The sequence below is a fragment of the Macadamia integrifolia genome, chromosome 1, assembly GCF_013358625.1.
Source record: "Macadamia integrifolia cultivar HAES 741 chromosome 1, SCU_Mint_v3, whole genome shotgun sequence".
NCBI classification, from domain to species: domain Eukaryota; kingdom Viridiplantae; phylum Streptophyta; class Magnoliopsida; order Proteales; family Proteaceae; genus Macadamia; species Macadamia integrifolia.
The window spans coordinates 9,055,990-9,076,487 of NC_056557.1; the positions used below are offsets into that span (position 1 = coordinate 9,055,990).

The 20,498-nt window shown below is 36.6% G+C and overlaps 1 protein-coding gene across 1 annotated transcript; it reads left to right on the forward strand.

The window, feature by feature from the left end:
- Positions 1 to 9,383: 9,383 nt before the first annotated feature.
- LOC122074864 lies at positions 9,384 to 12,871 on the forward strand. The gene is made up of 5 exons (XM_042639844.1): positions 9,384 to 9,607; positions 10,743 to 10,882; positions 10,983 to 11,064; positions 11,165 to 11,281; positions 12,450 to 12,871. The coding sequence occupies exons 2-5, from the start codon at positions 10,764 to 10,766 to the stop codon at positions 12,498 to 12,500; spliced, it is 369 nt and encodes a 122-aa protein (XP_042495778.1). The 5' UTR covers positions 9,384 to 9,607; positions 10,743 to 10,763; the 3' UTR covers positions 12,501 to 12,871.
- Positions 12,872 to 20,498: the final 7,627 nt, after the last annotated feature.

The window sequence follows — 20,498 nt, forward strand, 5'->3', positions numbered from 1 at the left end:
AGCATTGAAGCAGAAGCAAAAGCCATTCTTTGTGAGTTGCAATTAGCTCGTGGGAAAAGTATCTAATGCAAAAGAGCTAGTTGATGCTATTAATAATGGAGAAAGACAGTATCTTCAAAGGCTAGAAAATATTATTACAATGATTACTAATCTTCTTTCTGAGTTTAGTTGGGCTCAAATATTTCAAGATCTTCCTAAATTTGGTTGGGTTAAAAAATCCCATGATCCAAGACTTCAAAGAGTGTCAACTGAATTGGCTTGTCAAGTTGCTTCTCAAAGGGTCATTTTTTAGGGACATCCTCAATGTGTCAAATAATTTGTAATCTTACCTTTTTGCCATTTTATATAAAAACAGGCAACTCCTTCAGTCTTTTCAATGAGGGTATAATATTGTCATTTCACATGTATACTAAAAAAATATGCATGAGAAATATTTCTTTTGTGAAATTACATTAGTAGACACTCTATTATTATGTCATGGATTAAGATCTTATTCTGTTATCTTTAGCCATCAAAAAAAAATTTTTTTTAAATAGATTGTTTGAGTCATCAAAGCTTTAGAGTGTCATATAGACAATATGATTTGTTTTTGAGAAGTAATTAGTAACAGGGGATTATTTCTACATAAAATTTGAACCCTAATTGGTCTAGTGTCCAACAAACATTCTATAGTTGGACAAATGTATTAAAAATTTGGGAAGAAGAACCATGTTAGTCTAGTGTTGCATATGCCTAAACATAGGCTGACACAAAAGAATGTGCTGCCCCCCCCCCCTCCCCACCTGTGCATTGAAGATACTCCCGGGCGCCCTTCCATTGGCCCTATGCACTGGTTTTGCCTACACCAAATTGAAATGATTATTTCTTCCCAAAAAACTGTAGGGAGACAAACCCAGAGAAAATCACTAAATTAAAATTAATGCCCCACACCCCAACAAAATGAAAAATCATGCCCTATTCGATGCCTTTGTGACCTATCATTGCGAAGGGGCCACCCGAGCAAGTAGCTATCTAAAGGGAGGAGGTTAGCCATACCACCGGCTTTCCTTGAACTAGTGGTTCAACAAATGATGTAAGCGTGTCAACCTGTACCAAAAACAGAAAACCAAAACCAATATTGTATCAAATTACCGGTATCGAACCGTATTGAATTAACTCACTGCGGTATTGATATGAGGTTCCTGTACCGAGACACTATTCGGTACAATATCAGTATGGGATATGACTTAAAAAACACACTATACCGTACCAAATACCAATACCATACTGAATAGTAGTACCAAATACCGAACTGAACAAATTTGGTATGGTATCGGTATGAGTTTCCTATATCAAATCACTATTTGGTATGGTATTGATATAGGGTATATATGGCTTGTACCATATCGATACTGTACCGAATATTGATACCATACCGAATTGACACCCTTACTTAGATTGATACTGTTTCAAGGGGAAAAGATCTGGGCGGCATATCCAGCGTTCATCAAAATTAAAATGACATTCCAGGGTTGCAACCAACTTTCGGGAATGGTGATTTTCTTCCACAAATTACAATTAATCAATCAAACTAAACTATATGAAATCTTTCGTAATTAAAGAGCTGGAGAGGATCCAAATTCGATTCTGTTTAGTTACCTTTTTTGTTTTGGTAAGTAAGATTTTGTTAAGTTACTTCTTCCCATCTTTAGCTCTTTCCACATGCATCCCCTCTTATTAGGAAAATCTTCTAGCTCCACGTTCTCTCTTCTTTTAACTCCTAACACTTCTCGGGTCTGGATTCTTTACCCACATGGGTAGGTCATACTTTTGTCCGAACTATCCACAATTAATCAAAACTGTTTATCGAAATCTTAAGACCGTTTATTACATTGTTCGATTTTGATTTTAAATTTGAAATCACAATTCGATTTTGATTTTAAAGTTTCAACCGTTGGTAAACCGTTTAAGTCTACATACATTTCAATAAAAAAAATTTAAGTTTACAATAAACAACTATTAGGAAAAAAAAAACATATAACAGTAAACAATTCAATTCAATGTTACAATTTAATCTTATAATTCACTAAAAAATTTAAAGGTAAAGAAGTTGTTTGGATAAAAAAATTAGAAAACATAAGATAATGGTTAAAATTGTTTATAAATGGTTTGAGTTTTAATATATATATATATATAACCGTTTATTAAATAATTCGATTTTGGCATATCAATTTTTTTTTGCATAAAACCGAATTGAACCATCTAAATCGAAATTAACACCCTTAGGTGAGGCTTATCACGTCCCGTTGGTGTAGCCCAAACCAAGCAGAAACCGAGGTGTGTGTGTGTGTGTGTGAGAGAGAGACAGAGAGAGAGACGTGGGATGGTAGGAAAGATATTTAGTCAAAGTTACTTTCAGTAATTAAAGGGATTTTAATCCCCCTTCATAGGTGAAAACATCCTCTACCGCGGGTGCTACGAGCATCCGATGGTCAAAACAACATTGGGGCACGTGTCAATATCGTCTTGACAGTCCGATACTCGCCGCACCGCACACGTGGCAGACAATAATCCCTCCCCTTCATAGTATTGAGTAGTGTGTTAAGACTATGACTTAGTTTACTTAGACTCATATATAAACTAGGACTTCTATATGAATTAGGACTTCTATTTATATAATAACTAGGATTTCTATTTTGTTATAAATAAAGAAGGCACCGTGCCCTAAAGGGACAAGTTCATATTCCCTAATTGTACATGGTAGTTCATATTGACCTATCTCTTCCCATCTTTCCACATCACCAAGTTCTCTCTCCTTTTAAGCCCTAATTCTCTTTTTTATATTACATAAATAGCATCCATCTTCCTAACCTATTTTCTGGAATTAGAAAACTCGAGAAGATAATTAACACCAGAGATCATCTAAGTCAGATTAGTAGTGATGATAATGATCATGATTATCCATCAAAAGTGTTACCAGAAAATATTATTTTCAAAGTGTTCACGTTGCTCCCAAAGAAATGACTCCTCAGGTTCAGGTGCCTAAGTAAAAAATGGCTTCACATCATCTCCAATGATCCATATTTTATTTCCAAACTACCTCTTCTCTTCTCCATATCACAACCATTTCATGATCCAACTATTCTTCTCCAATCCTCCTTCGACATGGAAGGAAATTTGTTAAACAAATTCCAGTTGAAAAATTACTGTTCATGCTCCCTAGGGTTCCCTACCCGTTTCAATCTAGTATGTTTCCAAGACTTTGATGAAGTTATTGTTTGCAATCCAACAACACATGAAATCATAACAGTACCACCACTTTACCTGGATGAGGTTTTGGATACATTGTATCCATAGATGAGTACAAAATTGTTCATTTGATTCGTCCTTTCTCTGATATTGATCCCAATTCCCCAACAGAATGTAGGGTTTTCACGTTGGGGACGACGATGGGGAATGGCTCTCCTTCATCTTCTTATTCTTTTCCTTGGGGTTGGAAACAAGTAGATAATTCCCCATACAATGTCAAGGATGATCAACCTCCCGCTTTCGTCGATGGAGCTCTTCACTGGTTGATCGATAAAGAGCATAAAGTCATGATGTTTAAGTTGGTGAGTAAAGAATTTGCAGTTATCCCATGTCCGAATTGGTATCTTGATGAACCCAACTTGGAATATTTCCAATTGGTGGAGTTAAGAGGGATACTTTGCATTTCATGTTTTCATGATCAAGAATAGAAAATGGACATATGGATGCTGAGAGATTACCATAATAGGAATGGTATTTTTGCGTGGGTAAAAGAGTATAGTATTGATTTGAATATCTTGGATGATCCATATCGTAGATCTGATTATGGGTTCTATGTTCCAAGAGACATACAAGAGGATGAAGGGAATATTAAGGTGCTTATTGAGATGCGGAATAAGGAAGGATTTTTCTTGTTCTATTACCATCTCGAAACCACAAGTTTTAGTGGATTTATTCGCGAGGAAGGAAGAAAATGTTCAGAGTATTCATTCTTCAGTTTTTTTACAGAGAGCTTGCGTAGACATGTATTACAAGTATTGTATATAAAATGCACTCACTGATCTTCATGTATGATGTTCCTAGGTTGACACTGAAAGAGTGGGTTTATTCGCGAGGAAGGAAGAAAATGTTCAGAGTATTCATTCTTCAGTTTTTTTACAGAGAGCTTGCGTAGACATGTATTACAAGTATTGTATATAAAATGCACTCACTGATCTTCATGTATGATGTTCCTAGGTTGACACTGAAAGAGGGGTGAATCAATGGTTCAAAAATTTCCAAACTCTAGATTGGCCGGGGGCCCGGGGCAATTCCGTAATTACCAATCACGCAAACAACGACAACGATCTAGGAACTTATCCCTGCTTCAATCTGAGATGCAACTCAGACAAAGGCAACAAACTCACACCCTAAACAAGCCCCAACTTGCTAGGTTTATAATTTTAAATCAATGAAATAAAATCGCAACTCAATACATTACTGATCTAGAATTTCTCAACAATAAGCTAACTCTAACTCTAGAATACAAAATAGGGATTTCAAGTACGGATTACCTCAGCCTGTGTAATCCAGTTGATGATTTTTTATTTGATGTATAGAAGAAGAACATGCTTAAACCATCAACATAGCAGCAACAATACTCCCATTTTTTTCCTTCAAAGTGTGCTATATCTCACGCGCTCAATCTGTCATGCTTCTCTTCATCTATAGACAGCTCTCACTATTTCTCACTTCTCTTTTTCCTTTTTATTTCTTTGCTGCCTTCAATAGTAGACTAACGAATCTGCAACATGGAACTTTAAAGAAAAGCTGCAGAACTCACTCTCATTCTCGATCTCTTCTTATCGGGCTCTTCTCTTGATTCCATAAAGTCGCACGCAAAAGGAAACGAGTTATATCATAATCCAATTTAAATAACAGTTGCACTTCTATTCAATCTTAGACTCAAGCTTGGAAAACAATTGAATACAATGACCTGCTATCCATCTACTTCATGCGCAAAAATCTCCAAACTTCCCAACTAAGTTGTCCATCTGTCTTTAAGAAAAACAGTTATTCTGTTGTATAGAAGGGTCCCACCTTCTTTTTAATTTTTTTCTTTCTTTTGGACAGTAGTTGCTGTCCATATCTTAAAGGAGTCATAGTGACCCTTTAATTCTTCTTGGGTAGTAGTTGTTCACTCACAGGAGAAACCCATGTCAGAATAGGATTTCTATTTCAACTTAAAAACATGTTGATCCATTCGACTCCTTAATAGAGTAAACTTTAGTTGATGCACACGTATGAATGAAGAGTTCTTGCTAATCTCATCGCCATCTTCAACTAGGTTGCTGTCCATCTCATATTCGATTTCACTTTGAAATTGAACTAATCCAATGGGTTCCATTTTGAAATTGAACCAATCTAATTAAATTGAATTAGGCCAATGAAATTGAACCAATCTATTTAAATTGAATTAGACCAAGGAATTGATTGTGTTCCCTTCAATATAGACTCCATCACCATACAATCGCCAACAATGACAACAATTGATCCGATTTCCCAACAATGTATAACTAGTCATTGACTGATTTATTTGGCTTCCTCTTCATTAATGTTAGTTCTTTCATTCATGGTAACTGGTAAGGGTCATTCAAAGCTAGAGCTAGAGAGAGCAGTAAGGACAAGGTCTGAATATTGGGTAGATATTTGTTAGAATTTATATTTATTTTATTATAATTAAGTTTCAAAATGAAGTTTTTCTTTTATGTGTTTTATGACTTGTAATGGTGTGGGACCCTTAAGGTCAAGGTAGTGGAAAATGGTCAATAACACCCTATGGGTGCCCTAAATTCCATTCATGACCATTACCATGAGTAGAGAGGTGGCAAAGAGAATTGATTGAGATTAATTTTATTTACGAAATTAATTCTTAATTCATGCCATAGGTTATTGCCAAATGGAGGTAAATGGTCAATGTTATTATGTGGGTGCCTTAAAGTCCATTCATGGCCACTACCATGAGTGGGGAGGTGGGCTAGAAAATTGTCAATAACACCCTATGAGAGCTCTAAATTTCATTCATGGCCATTACCATGGGTGGGGAGGTGGGCTAAGGAATTGATTGGGATTAATTGAATTTATTGAATTGATTAGGATTAATTCAATTTATTGAATTAATTCCCAATTCATGTCCATATGACATTATTCTCTAATTAACTTGCCATTAGTTAAAGATTACTCTTAGGGAATCCAAGAGGGTGCAAGGGTTGGTTTTGGGTCTATATAAACCCAACGAAATACCTTGCAGAGATACACATTCACACATTGACACTCCATTTATTTCTACTCTTTGCAACTATAGAAGTCTTTTTCTTTCTTCTATTTTCTCTAAGTCTTGTGTAAGGTTAGAGGGGGCTATTGTGTTGTAGCTTTTTGCTCCTAAAAGGGACTAGAAGAATTGTCTCATCTTCTAGTGGAAGGTTATTTTATCTTAGAGGTAGAGATGCATAACAACTCTTGGCAGTAGAGGGCATCAATTACCTTAAAGGCAGCACTACAAGTGTGACTCAACCTCAATTCTGATCGAAGCTTCTTCAGTTGCTGTGGTGATGATTCAACATCTATTTGAAGTCTATCCACGTCTCATTTCAGCCAAGGATCAATACTACAACATCATAGTAGTTTCTACTGCAAAAACTTTATATTGTAATTTGTTTTATTTTTGTAAGAAATTGTAATTCATTTACCCAACAATATTTCGAGAGTGGATCAGGTTCACGTACGAGAATGTACGAGAACGTTCCTGGTCCATGGATTTAGAATCAATTTTCTCTCTCATCATTTAATAGATTCTAAATCAATGGATCAGGGACGTACAAGAACATTCTCATTCGGGAACCTGATCCGTTCACAGATTTTTCGCTCTAAGAATTTTTTGCCTAGCTTTTTCACAATAAAGTTTATGCCTAGGGGACTATGTGGAATAAAGTGAATCCAGTGTATAACGCACTAGTTGCAGCCTCAACCTCTGCTTGAAGAGTAGGCGCCAAGAGTGTAGATGCTCGGAGGATCGATTTACATGTGTTCCCTCCTTTTCTGTCACCCCCACCCCCACCCCCACCCCCACCCCCACCCTTCCTTTTCCAATGAGAAAGATCCTCTCCAATTTATTGGGATCCTAATTAGGATCTTAGGCATGGATCCCAATACATGGTGCATATCCCCTGGTCCTCTCAGCCACTGGATCACTAAATGAGCATCAAATTAGTTGGAAAGGAGCGGAATCCTGATTCAAGGTGAACAAGACATCTGCATACCTAGGCATCACCTAGATGCCTTGACAACTATGCTCCATAGGGGTAGATGGAAAAAGTGAGAAGTACCCAATAAAACCCCTAGTTGTGTGGGTTGTAATTTTGGCTAGAGTATATACTTATATGCATACAAGAGCCCTCTTAGAGCTATGTTTCCAATCCTTTTTATGGGCAGTGTTATACATGGACCATGTAATACTTGTTTTCCTTCTCTTTTAGTTTATCCATATGAGCTATATAGCCTTCTCTATATGTGAATTAATGAAATTAATATCATCAGAACACATTTTCTAATATTATATATGGATTTTATGCATGTTGATCATATAAGAAAGTCTAGAATTAATCTAGTCTTTCACTAAAGCATTTATTATAAATTGATGCAGAGAAGTTCTCAGTTTCATGATAAAAATATTTGGGTTACGCACTCGCAGTCACAGCAATTGGCATGCATAATGGACCCACCAATCTATATAGTGTTTGTTTTTGCAATATTTTGCAATCCAATACAAAATGCCTATGGGGGATATATAACAGAACATAGGGGTCGTGCTGTTGTAATCGAAGGGAAGTTATAGATGCAGGAGATAGCATTGAATCAGAAGAAAAAGCCATTCTTTGTGGGTTGCAATTAGCTCGTCAGCAAGGTATCCAACGCATTGGTTTGGTTTCTAATGAGAAGGAGCTAGTTGGTGCTATTAATACAGGAGAAATACATGCTTTTCAAAGGCTGGAAAATATTCTTTCAATGATTATTGATCTTCTTTCTTAATTTAGTTGAGGTCAAATATTTGAAGAACATTCTGAATTTGATTGGTCTCAAATGTTTCATGATCTAAGAACTCGAAGGTTATCAACTGGATTCGCCCGTGACATTGCTTTTGAAGTTTTACGTAATGGAGCTTTTTTAAAAGAAAACCCTCGTTTCAAATAATTTGTAGCTTTATTTTTTCACTCTTCTAAAAAAAATATGCAAATATGGCATGACTATGTACTTTCTTTTTATGAAGACACCATGACTATCTTTATGCTTATAAATATATATATATATATATATATATACAAAAACCTAAAAATGCAACTCATTCTAATGAGGGTAAATATTGTCATTTCACATGATTGTTCTAATCCTATAAGGTGTGGAAGTGGTCCGTCCACTGGGAAAATTGATGACCACCAGGTTATCGTTCTTGATAATTAGTTGAAAGTACCTGAGTTCAATAGCCATCTGTAGAGCTTGACGAACAGCGAGAGCTTCAGCGACAGTAGCAAAATTAACTCCTATCCCACATGAGAAACCAACCCGAAATGAAGCATTATAATCGCGAAAATACGCCTCCAATACCGGTTATGCTTGGATTGTTGTTGCTTGTGCCGTCCACATCGAATTTAAGGAAAGGAAAAAAGGGGGAGGACTCCAAGCTACAGAAGTGGTGTGGGACGACATGGGATGAAGGAGGGAGGAACATGGTCCTTGGCATCTGAAAGAGCATTGAGCAGGATTTTTCTTGGATTAAAATCTTCTAGGTGATACACAAAGCTCCAGTATGGATTTTCCAGAGTAAATGCTGCTTCTTTAGGGTGGTGGGGAGATCCATATCTTAAGCCATTTGTGGAATTAAGTTGGGACAATACCATTCAAGGCTATGCTATAGGCTGAACCTACTAAAAAGGTTCCACTAGAAATTGTAGCCCACAAAAATCTGTCCTCAGGGGAGAAGAGAGGATCCCAATCATAGCCTCAGTATCAAAGGGCGATAATGGACATATCAAAATTTGAATCAACAATAAAGTCTTATCGAGCGATGATAGGTTAAGGGCATTTTTACCATAGGCTATCAACCCAATTGGTAGAACTTTCTAACCAAGAACAGAAAAGTAGGACTTGTTTTTCAGTTTTTTGATTTGTTTGCTTTGAAAATGAAGGATAATATTGGTAATTCGTGTATAATAAAAGGAAATTAAAAGAAGAGGTTCTCCATCTAAGCTAGCGATTAGTGTGAAAAACCTTTATAGTTAAATATGGACGGTACGATTGTAAGCCAATTCGTCGATCTCCTGCCGTCGATGTTGGTGCCCTTTTGCAATCCTTCCTTTATCTTCCCAGGACTATTTTCTCTCTCTGGGATGCTACGATTGTAAGCCCCTGCCACGATCGACCAGCGACTTCCCTCTCTTCCCCAGAGACGCTCGGCTTCCTGCGACATCGACGGAGCAGCGACCATCATATATACTAGGACGACGGACGAGCGACGTCGATGGACCAGCGACTAAACCTTCCTGCTGGTTGCTGGTTGCTGCTTGGTGTAAGTAAAAGGAAAAAAAAAAAAAAGCTCCATTTCCATCTCCTGCTTGCTGCTTTCTTTAAATTTTGAAGTGCATTTCTTTTCTTCCCCTGTTCATCACCCTTACTCCCTGTTCGTGTTTTATTTATTTATTTATTTATTAGATTTTTCAGTTTATTCTTTTGAGATCTTTGCATTATGCAGCTTCACAGTTTCATGATTTTCATCTTTCGTAAGAGATTGATAGGTACTTTTCAGTATTCTTTTTGAAATTTCAGAAAATAACCCAAAAAGAATGGAGATTCCAGATTTTATTAGGAAAAACTAGTGTCAGAGAAGTGGAAAGTTAAAGACTTTGAAGTTTTGGGTAATGGAAGAAATGATAAAAAAAAAAAAGTCAGTGATATTATTACAGCATTGAATTATGGTTTATGTTTGTTTTCTTTAGTTTATCTGGTAAAGCTTTGTATATATCTGAGACTCTTTCTCTCTCTGTCAAGCTACACCTTAGACATTCCCTCTTCCAGAATCCAGAATTCCAGATAGCAGGTAACTGCCTCGAAGTCAATACGTTTGATTATTTGACATAAAATTATTTGTTGGGGGAACAAACAGAACTAGTTGTTACTGCTGGCCAGATGACATTGAGACCAGATTTGTTTAAACTTCTATCTACCCTTAATTAAGAGCTTGTGGCCACCTTCTCCAAAATTCCATAGTTTCTTTAAATATTACTTTGAATTTTAAGAGTCCATTTTTTATTAAGGTCCATACGGCTCAGGAATGGTTATGTGAAACCCAGAGTAGTGGGTTGTTTAAATATGAAACTTTAAACTAATGCCCTTGTTTTTTGTGAAAGCTTAAGATGGTTTTCTTTGAGCATAATGGAAATGTGAAACCCGCTCAAAACATGTTTGTGACAATTTCTAGGAACTGAAATTTGCTTCTTTGGCAAGTAAGACCTTCTCTTTCTAGTGTTCAACTGCCCACCAAAAAAGAAAAAAAACTCTTGAGACTCCCCATCACTTGCAATCATTGGAAAAGGAAAAAATCTTGGAAGCTCAAGCTTTTCCCTGATTCCTAATTTATATTTATAAGTTTGTTTGTTCCTTTAATTCTTTATGGATGTTTAGATCTTTTTTCCGGCAATCATCAGGGTGACAAGTTGTGATAAATCATGAGGCTTTACGATACTTGGAAATCCATTCTGAGGATACAGAAGTTCAGGAGAATCGTGTCCTACACTGGATTTTATTGCTTTGCTTCCCTGTTGAGCTATGCCTACACAAGCAATACGTGAGTTATTTTTTAGTGTTTTGCATTATGCGTAAGGAAGCTATTGTATGGTTCTCCCTTTAATTTTGGTTACTTGTTTGTTTTGATTTCTTCCCTACAGAACTAGAGCTGGGATCTCAAGAGCTGACCAGTTTTATGCATCATTTCCAGCTGGCACAGAGCTGCTAGCTGACACTGCAAAGGTATGAGTTAAACCTCAATTTGTGGCTTTGGCAGGTAGCATGCTATTTGTTTTCTGACCTCAAGTATTGGATATGGATAATAAACTATGTTTGTCTGCAGTTATATAAAGCTGCACTTGGAAATTGTTTCGAAATAGAAGAGTGGGGTCCCATTGAATTCTGCATCATGGCTAAACACTTTGATCGCCAAGGGAAACCTCCTTATGCATACCATTCTGTAAGTTTGATGCCTCTCTATGGACAGTGTTACTATATTTGTTTCGTCATCTCGTAGCCATTGTTGAGATGCAATTATAATCCAATGATCTCTTGGGAACAAACACCTTGTCTTCTTGTTGTTTCATAACATCTCTAGCTATGGCCTATGTATAGAGCTTGAGGCCCTACACATGTCAATCAACTTTGGGATCAATTATAGTGTATGAACTTTGATGCAGGCCTAATGCCTCGAAAAGATGGAAGAACAGATTTAAAAAAGGGAGGATAAAAAATGTTATTTAATTGTTTCCCTATCTCATCAAGTTTTCTTGGCGAAAGACAGCAACGCTCTAGTTTTCCATTCATGATTTTGTTTGGACCCTATGAAGCAAACATAAGTTCTTGCTTGATGCTCTTGATCTAGTGCTTGGATCCAGAGGAAGGAATGAAGCAAGGGTTACTTCTTGGAGGGAAAAAGTAACTTCTCAAAGAACAATTTTTTTGGGGGGCACATGGTGTTCTTTTGTAGAACAGAGGCAGGTTTGCAGTTCAAATGTTGGGAAAGGGAGGATGCTTGGGTTTGGGGGGTGGGATGAGAAAAGGATGTTGAAACATAATCTGTTTATGTTTAATCAAAATGTCCAAGTGAATTACTGAAAAAGAAAAGGAAAAATAATGTAGTCTAAGCTGGTAGCAGTATTCTAATTGAAGAATTAGAAGGCAGGCATTCGTTTGATCTCTTAATTATTGAACACAGTTGTCTCCTAACCGGAAGGAATCAAGATCATAAGTGGAGTACACTGAACAGTAGGCACTATTTCGGCTCTATCAATGGTGCTTATTTGTTTTGAAAGAAAGAATTAGATACTATTAAAACTGGGTCAAAATGTCAAAAGCGAAAATAATAAATGGCATTATATAACAGAGTCACTGCCAGTATTTGTTGACACTATCAACGCTCACAATGACCATTGTTACTATGTTTAGAAGGATAGAGGTGGACCACATGTCAAGATAAGCCGAAGCTTTTTATCAACCATTTCCGAAAGAGTTTGTTGGATAGAAATCAGGCTTTTCGTATTTGATAAGAAGCATCCACTGTTCAATTCTTCACATTTGCCATCCTTTTTTTTGTAGTGTTATATAAATACTTGAAATTCTCAGGGTTTTTTCTATGCTTTTTCCAGAAATACATGGCACATCTTCTTTCTCATGGGGAGCTTGATGGGAGTGGCTAGCCATTGATCAAGCATTCACCACATCCAATTATAGGTATGCAAAATATAGTTTGCATAGAACTTTGAAGGCCATAGGAACTCTTTCTTGACAACAGAAGCTTTGCCACAATGATAAGTACAAACATAAACTACCACTGAACCCCAGTTGTTTTGTATTAGATGAGGCTGTGGACATCTTACTCGAAAAGTTTTGGTTTCCTTGCATGCTTAGCAATTTCTTTTGTTTCAAATTGTTGTGTTCCAAGTGCCTGCTTAATTCTAGTATCGCAAACATCAATTACGGCTTCGTTTCCAATATTAAGAATCTGTGGATATGTTGTATGTTCAAGTAATGGGATTAATATTCATTTCATTTGGAGCTTGATGTTTAACGATGATTGTGAACTAAAATTGCATATCGTAAATTATAAGTAATAATTTTTTGGTAATAAATTGCAATTAATTAGTCATAACTCGTCAATCTTTTTGGAACTTTGCGTTCGTCTTTGCTTAGAACCTTCATGTAGCCGACCCCATTAAATTGGGATAAGCTTTAGTGGTGGTGGGATGCTTCTCAGCTCTTTGAAATTTATATCATTTGTAATACAACACAAATACCTTTTCATCTTCACATACAAACCCCTTGTATTCATTTTTTAACTGTAATCCACCCAAGGTTTAATGACTGGCTGGGAACGGTTAGACTCGGCCTAACTCAATCGAAATTGGGATTATTGTTCATTGATTTACAAAACCCTAACCTATCAAATAGAAGAAAAAAAGATGCCACGGAAGATCAAACAAAGTTGCCTCTTTAATCGACTGGATAACCATTTGGAACCCATATCCGACTGGGTACAATGGGTCATAATGTTGGTCCCCGAAATTCATGGAACCATGTCCTTGGAAGCCTACCCTGGAAGTCAGTCTCCAAATACATCATCAGCAAACCCTTTTCCAGCGTCGCTCCCCGGCAGCCAAGCAGCCACCAATGCCTCCACCATGTCCACATATGGCTCTATCATAACGGGTCAACCCGACAAGACGATGACCAAACATTTCACGTTGCTGCACCGTCTTAATCATCTTTTCACCATTGAATAGTAGCCAAGGTTACAGATCACGAGTTGTGAATCAAATTATTATTATTATTATTATTATTTTTTTTTTTTAATCAAGGTGTCTGGGTTAGTTTACGTGCATTTTGACTAATCCTTGAGGAGACTAGTGCAGCAATCCATCGAAATTCATGGATAACCCACAGATGGGTAACCAAACTACTACAAACACACACTGGGCAGATCACGAAGCCAGGAAGAAACACCCTAGAAGTAAATTTAAGAAGTAGCAAGGCAAAGCAATAATCAGTAGTTGGGACCTTTGTTAGTTAATTCGCGTTTAAAACGCGTTTAAAATGCCGTCCCGTTTTTTTGCCGTTTTAAACGTCGTTTGCCGAATTTTTCACAAAAAGTCGATAAAAAATGGGAACGGGACTATTTGAAGTTTTTTTCCGTTTTAAACGTGTATCCGTTTTTTTTATAGTAAAAAAAACGGATTTTAAAAAATATAAACGTTTTAAAATAGAAATGTTTAAAACGGGGCTATTTATTTTGATTGTTATCTAGGTATTTAGAGAATTATTATGCCAATTTATGTCTATATATTGCCCTTTTTTTGACACCATATTATTTAAATATAAACGTTTAAAACACGTATCGTCCGTTTTTTATTTTTATTTTTTTTTCCCCCGTTTTTACAGTATTTGACCGTATTTTTGACCGTCCCATTCACGTTTTGATCCATTTAAAACATGCCCGTACCAAACAATATTTTTTTGCTGTTCCCGTTTTAACTAACAAAGGTTGGGACACAATGGAAAGCTTCAAGGGCATTTGGGGCGGTTGCTGTGGGTGGGCATTTGCTCTGAATGCAGCACAACCTTGTTGGAATCATTGGGTTTGATCACCTTCAAAGCCCATAACGATGGATCTGGCCATGGGTTTTGCAAGGTGGAAGAACAAATTATAAAGATAGATGAGGGGGAGAGAACCTTCATCGGAGAGTAAAATTGGTAGATCTCTAAACGTTTGCAAGATGGAATACTTTTCTTCGCCGGAGGGTTGGAATAGAACCTCCGCCGGATAGTTGCATTTTGCCGAAGCCTTAACATTCAGCTTGCTTCCGGCAAAACTCTCGATTTGGGGGTGAGTTATGTTGAAGATGATCAAAGGGTAAAATAGTCATTATAATTAGGACTGTAAGTTGGATTTTTGAAGTGAGGGTATAATATTCTTTCAAAATATAAACTACCAGAAGACCAATGATGTGGGTGTGTTTGTTATTTTTCAAATATAGAAGACTTGTTCGTGTTAGTTTTAGTTAGAAACACGGGAGGACATTGATTTATGAGCAAACAAAAGGAGAGAGAGAAGATGCTATTTTGGACCATTTCACCTTTATCTTAAAAGTGATCGGTACAAATTGATATTAGGGATTGATTTTGGCCGATATCAATTTAATTTGGAAGATCTAAATCAGTCTGGTTCAATTTTTAAAACTATGATCACCAAGTCATTGGTTCATACTTGGAACATTAATCTTTAGGAATTAGATTTCTTTTAATTTTTTTACCTTTGATTCACTACGGGATGAGCCAGGAATTGGTATATTCAATCCATTACTTAACCCATGACTCACAGTCTCACACAATGCCTAAAAACTCGGGATTGGTCATTTGGGAGGATTGACTTACTCTTGTCTCTTTAAAAAAATCGATTTGTTGAACTTTTTCACCCTCAGATGGTATGATTGGATTCTTATCGAATCGATCAAAACTTACAATTGATCTTGAATTCTTGATTGATCCTAATTCTATCCAAAGGGTAGCATAGTTGGTGAGCAACGAACTTAACATACTGAATACATCACTTTGGAACATGGTTTGGATCGAATCAATATTAGCTTTGACAAATTTCATTCTTAATCGATACCACATCGACGAATCAGTATATAGATAAAAAAAAGTGACTTTAAAAGTAAAATTAAGTATTTTTGTCTGATTTAGGGTGATCCAAATTAATAATGAATCAGTATTAGGACATGTGGTAATCATCTCTGTGTGGAACCAAATCCGATTCAAATCCTCTCCAACCTTGCTGGGCGTCGAGCACACATTTAGCTGGGAATTCCTTCGGGTATGCACTCAGGTGATATGGTGCATTCTCAGGATGCTTTCAGCCACTGGATTTGGCTGGGCGCCCAACATGAGTAGAGAGGATTAGAATCCATCCAAATTTATATCTCGCTCAATGTTCTAAAACTCGAGAATGATTATTGGATTGGTTAAGGTTGATACCATTCTTATATTGGTTTGAATCGAACCATATCAAACAAATCTACGCCTATTCTTTTTTTTAAAAGATCACTTTTATTATGATTTTGCCCTTGGACCATATAAGTGGATTGGGATTGGAAAAATCAGGATTGACGATCGATCAAGGTCAAAAATATTTCAATCCAATCGATACTGATTGTTTCGCTCCGCTTTTATTAGAACCATGGTCTCACTAATATCCTGTTTACCCTCCATCTTTCCAGTGTTTCCCCTTCAATTAATTCCGGGTAAATGACACATAATGCACCTTATGTTTGCAGTGGCATTTTATCTTTGGGTACCTCACTTTAAATTGCACATTCCAGGAATTTTTCCCATATTATGATCCAAGAGTGATTATTATTAGTGATCAAAATTCTCAAGAGCACCAACAACTCCATCCCTTTTAGGATTTCAAATATCATATCTAATTATTTCCTTTTGTTCTTCTCAAAGATATTTTGTTGGTCGGAATAGCTCTCCCTCTCGTTTTTGCTTCTTTGACTGTGTTTTACAAGGGCCATAATCTTCCTCTCCCTCGTAGAATGGGTCATCAATAAATTTCTCTTATCCACCCACCCCCAAAAAAAAAGCCCCCCACATTTTACCATTGTTGCATTTGAAATACCACAATATAATATTCCGTTTGGTATCGTTCTAAAAAAACATTTCTGGAGTTTTTTCGTTCTATTTGAACGAAAAAACTGAATCTTTTGTTTGGTGCACTTATGATCCGTTTCTGTTTTTTTGGAACAAAAAGTGAAAAAAAAAAAAAAAAAAAAAAAAAACTGAAAAAACGAGATTGGACGGAACTCCAGTTCTACCCAACCCACTAACTTCACTCCTGTCTGTCCAATTCCTTCTCTCTATTCCTTGTTGTGTCGCCACCGAGAGGGCGAAGAGGTGGGATGGAGACCACCATTGAACAGACTCTAACAAGTTACATTAATTCATCCACACTTGGCGGCGGATTGGGGTTTCGCCCAGCCCGGGCGGCAAATAGTAAACTTTTGACCTCCCTACCTAGGTAGCTTTGACAAGCTTGTATTTTTTCTTTTTTTGGGTAAAGACAAGCTTGTATTTAATCCGAATGGAAAGCACATTTGAAGACTTGTGGTACCCATGGTTTCAAGTATTGATATCATGTCGGTGGTATTGACCATATCGTATCAGTATTGGCTGAGAATAATTTTCGATTCTTGATTGAGATCAATTGATTACTCATACCATTGATGGAGTTCTCTAATTTGAGCATATACTAATTAGATGTACTTAGAACTTCTAACCGATTTAGATTTCCTAAACAAGTTGTATAGACTATGCGTTACCAGAAAAAAGACTCACCGCAAGAGGTGCTCTCAGCTCTCAATTGAATTAAATAAAAATTAAATATTAAATTCTGGGCACACATCCTGAGGTGCTCTGAGTCATCCAGATCCTACTGGTGCAGCAGAAAATTTTTATACATGCCTTACATGCTATCTAACTTCCAACGTACGGTAGGAGTCGGTTAGGACTTGGGAAAGTGTACGGCTTTTTTGAATTGGGATAGGATTTGGATTCCTAGTCATGTTTGGATACGGAAAAAAAATAGAAAGATTAGGCAAGAGGGAGAGTTACCTTGCAAGAGAGATTGCAATAGATCGAAATCTAAGTTAAGTTCCTTAATTCTCCTACCACATCCAGTCCATTCCTTTTTCATTGCATTAATCTTGCTGGGTATTATTAGATCGACTACTCAAGAAGATGATGATTGGTACCAGTGGTCTTCCAAGTCGGATTAGGGAGGAAGAGGAAGAGGAGGATGATCGATCAATAGTGATACCAGAAGAAGTATTGTTCATAGTGTTTTCATGGCTCCCAGTGAAGTCCCTTCTCAAGTTCAGGTGTTTAAGTAAACAATGGTTTGATGTCATAACCAGTGATCCTCAATTCATGCACCTCCACTCTCACCATTCCAAGTCCAAATCACCTCTTCTCTTCTCTATATCACATATATTTCCAAAGAAAGTAGGAAAAAAATATTTTCCAACACCTATTTATCTCCAATCCTCCTTTGACATGGAAGGGAAGTTGTTAACCAGATTCGAGTTGAGGTCAAGGAAGAATGCTTATTCCTGCAACCTTATGTTGCCTACCCGTTTCGATCTGGTATGTTTCAAATCTAATGGTAGAGTCCATGTTTGCAATCCAAGTACACATGAACTCATAACATTGCCACCAATTAGTAGGTTTAGCCGGTTGGAAGGTGATTCCATTGGTTTTGGATATGTTGAATCTACTGATGAGTATAAAATAGTTCATTTGATTCGTAGAGAATGTAGAGTTTTAACATTGTCTTCTTCCCCATCATCTAAAGCTCCATGGGGTTGGAAACAAGTAGGAAATTCTCCAATTCTTATGGAGCATTCTGAAATTATGGCTTTCGCGAAAGGAGCTATTCATTGGCTGATCAAAGAAGAGCAAACAATTTTGGCTTTTGATGTGGAGAATGAAGAATTTAGACTTGTCCCATGTCCTAGTGGGTGTTTTGATGCACCAATTTTTTATGATAGAAGTACACGTTTATGCAATGATTTTGAATTGGTAGAGTTGAGAGGGCTACTCTGCATTTCACGTGTTAAAGGTGAAAAAATGGACATATGGATGCTAAAAGAGTATCATACTCGTACTAGTACATTTACGTGGGTAAAAGAGTATAGTATTGATCTGAGTACCTTAAATGGTCTATACCGTAGTGGTATTGGGTTTTATGTCCCTATCGACATACAAGGATATGACGAGAATGTTAAGGTGCTTATTGAGACATGGGAGGAAGGAATATTGTTCTATTATAATCTCCAAACAGCAAGTTTTAGTGGATTTATTTATGAGAAAAAGGAATCAACATTTTTCAGTTTCTATAATGAGAGTTTGCGGTCACTAAGACATATACTACAGGTACTGAACCTATTTACTTTGATATGTTATATATAGGTTCTTCTTCATTCTTGGATGAAATCTTTTTTTTTTTTTTTTTTTTCTGACAATTTAATTGTTAAATTCATTTGATTTGACCTAATTAACACATTTTATTTGGATGTTATTGTAAATGTATTTGATCTAAAAGTCTCACATTCTTCAATATTTTTGCTTCTTTTCCATTAGATATGCCACTATATATTTTAGAACTTGGATGCACATCTTTGGAAAGGCTTTCCAAAGGCTCATATTCTTTAATTTCTTCTTGGTGGTTGAAATCATGAGATGACTTTTTAGTATGGTGTCAAGAAGCTGTGCCTAAATTGTATTTATTGATCACATTCTTCAATTTCCCAAAGTCTCATATTCTCTCTCTTTTTTTTTTTTTTTTTTTGGCTAAACAAGTCTCATATTCTCTTATTCATGTAACATTGTGACTAGTAATTAACCTTCTTACATAAATCTTTTAATTCTCTACTATTGCTATAGTTTTGTAGGATCTATCAAACCTAGAGCTAGGGATGACAAGAACAAGGTCTGAATATGAGTAAATATTTCTTTTAGAGAATTTGTTAATAGCTTTTTTATAATGGTGTTGCGAGGGAACTGGGAGAACCATAGCATAGTTATCATGGTGTCTAGGCAACTCAAGGTTTTGGAGGAGGCCTAGAAGCAAGGTGACGACCAAGGCACCTAACTAGGCATCGCCTAATTTCCTCAACAACCATGGTCTAGAGTGGTAAATGAGACTAGTGAGGTGATGCTTAACGAGGGAAGCACTTAAACTTTCCCTCTGATGTGTGGGTTTTAATTTTGTCTAAAGAATATGCTTTTTTGATGTCTTATTTGCATACAAGAGCCCAATAAGGCTTGAAATTCCTTTTGAGGCCAGTGTTACAGATCATGTAATACTTGTTTCCTTTCTTTAATCCATATAACACTTGTTATGTAATTAACTAGCTATAGTCTCTTCTGAATCTAGTCTCACTAAAGCTTTATTTTTAATTCATGCAGAGAAGTATCGAGTTTGATCAAATTAATGGAGTTATTCGCTCTGAATCACAGAGTAGACAGAAAAGGCCCTGCCATTCTATATAGCACGTCCTGATGGACTATTTGCGATCAAGTTTTACGAAAAAAAAAAATTATGGGGAGTTTTGTATCAATAGATCTTAGAGGTCCACTTTTGTTATCGAAGTTTTTTTTTTTTGACGAAAAAAGGGTGCTCCATGGCAATAGTTCCAGACCCAAGCCCCTATATGACAAGCAATGATTTTACAAGACCATCATATGATAATAGGACATGCTGCTCCGAATTTACAACCAACTGACTTGAATGGTGATGAGACAAAGGTTTTCCTTCCTCTAGCAGTACAAGATAGCATTGAAGCAGAAGCAAGGGCCATTCTTTGTCGACAGCAATTAGCTCATGAGAAAGGTATCCAGTGCATTGCTTTGGTTTCTAATGCAAAGGAGCTAGTTGATGCTTATTACTATTGGCTAAAGGAAAACCTTTCAAAGGCTGGAAGAGATTTCTAAATTTAGTTGGGTCAAATATTGTATGATTGAAATTTTCATCTCAAGTGGTTTGCAACTTGCTTTTAAGGTTTTATTTAAATATTGGACTACACATTTTTTAGGAGAGGACCTTAAGTGGTTCATAGATGGGTGAACCACATAATTAA

Coding starts and splice junctions, on each gene's coding strand:
- LOC122074864 (XM_042639844.1), top strand. CDS start 10,764: ATGAGGCTTTACGATACTTGGAAATCCATTCTGAGGATACAGAAGTTC. Junction 11,065..11,164: donor TGCTAGCTGACACTGCAAAG/GTATGAGTTAAA, acceptor GTTTGTCTGCAG/TTATATAAAGCTGCACTTGG. Junction 11,282..12,449: donor CTCCTTATGCATACCATTCT/GTAAGTTTGATG, acceptor TGCTTTTTCCAG/AAATACATGGCACATCTTCT.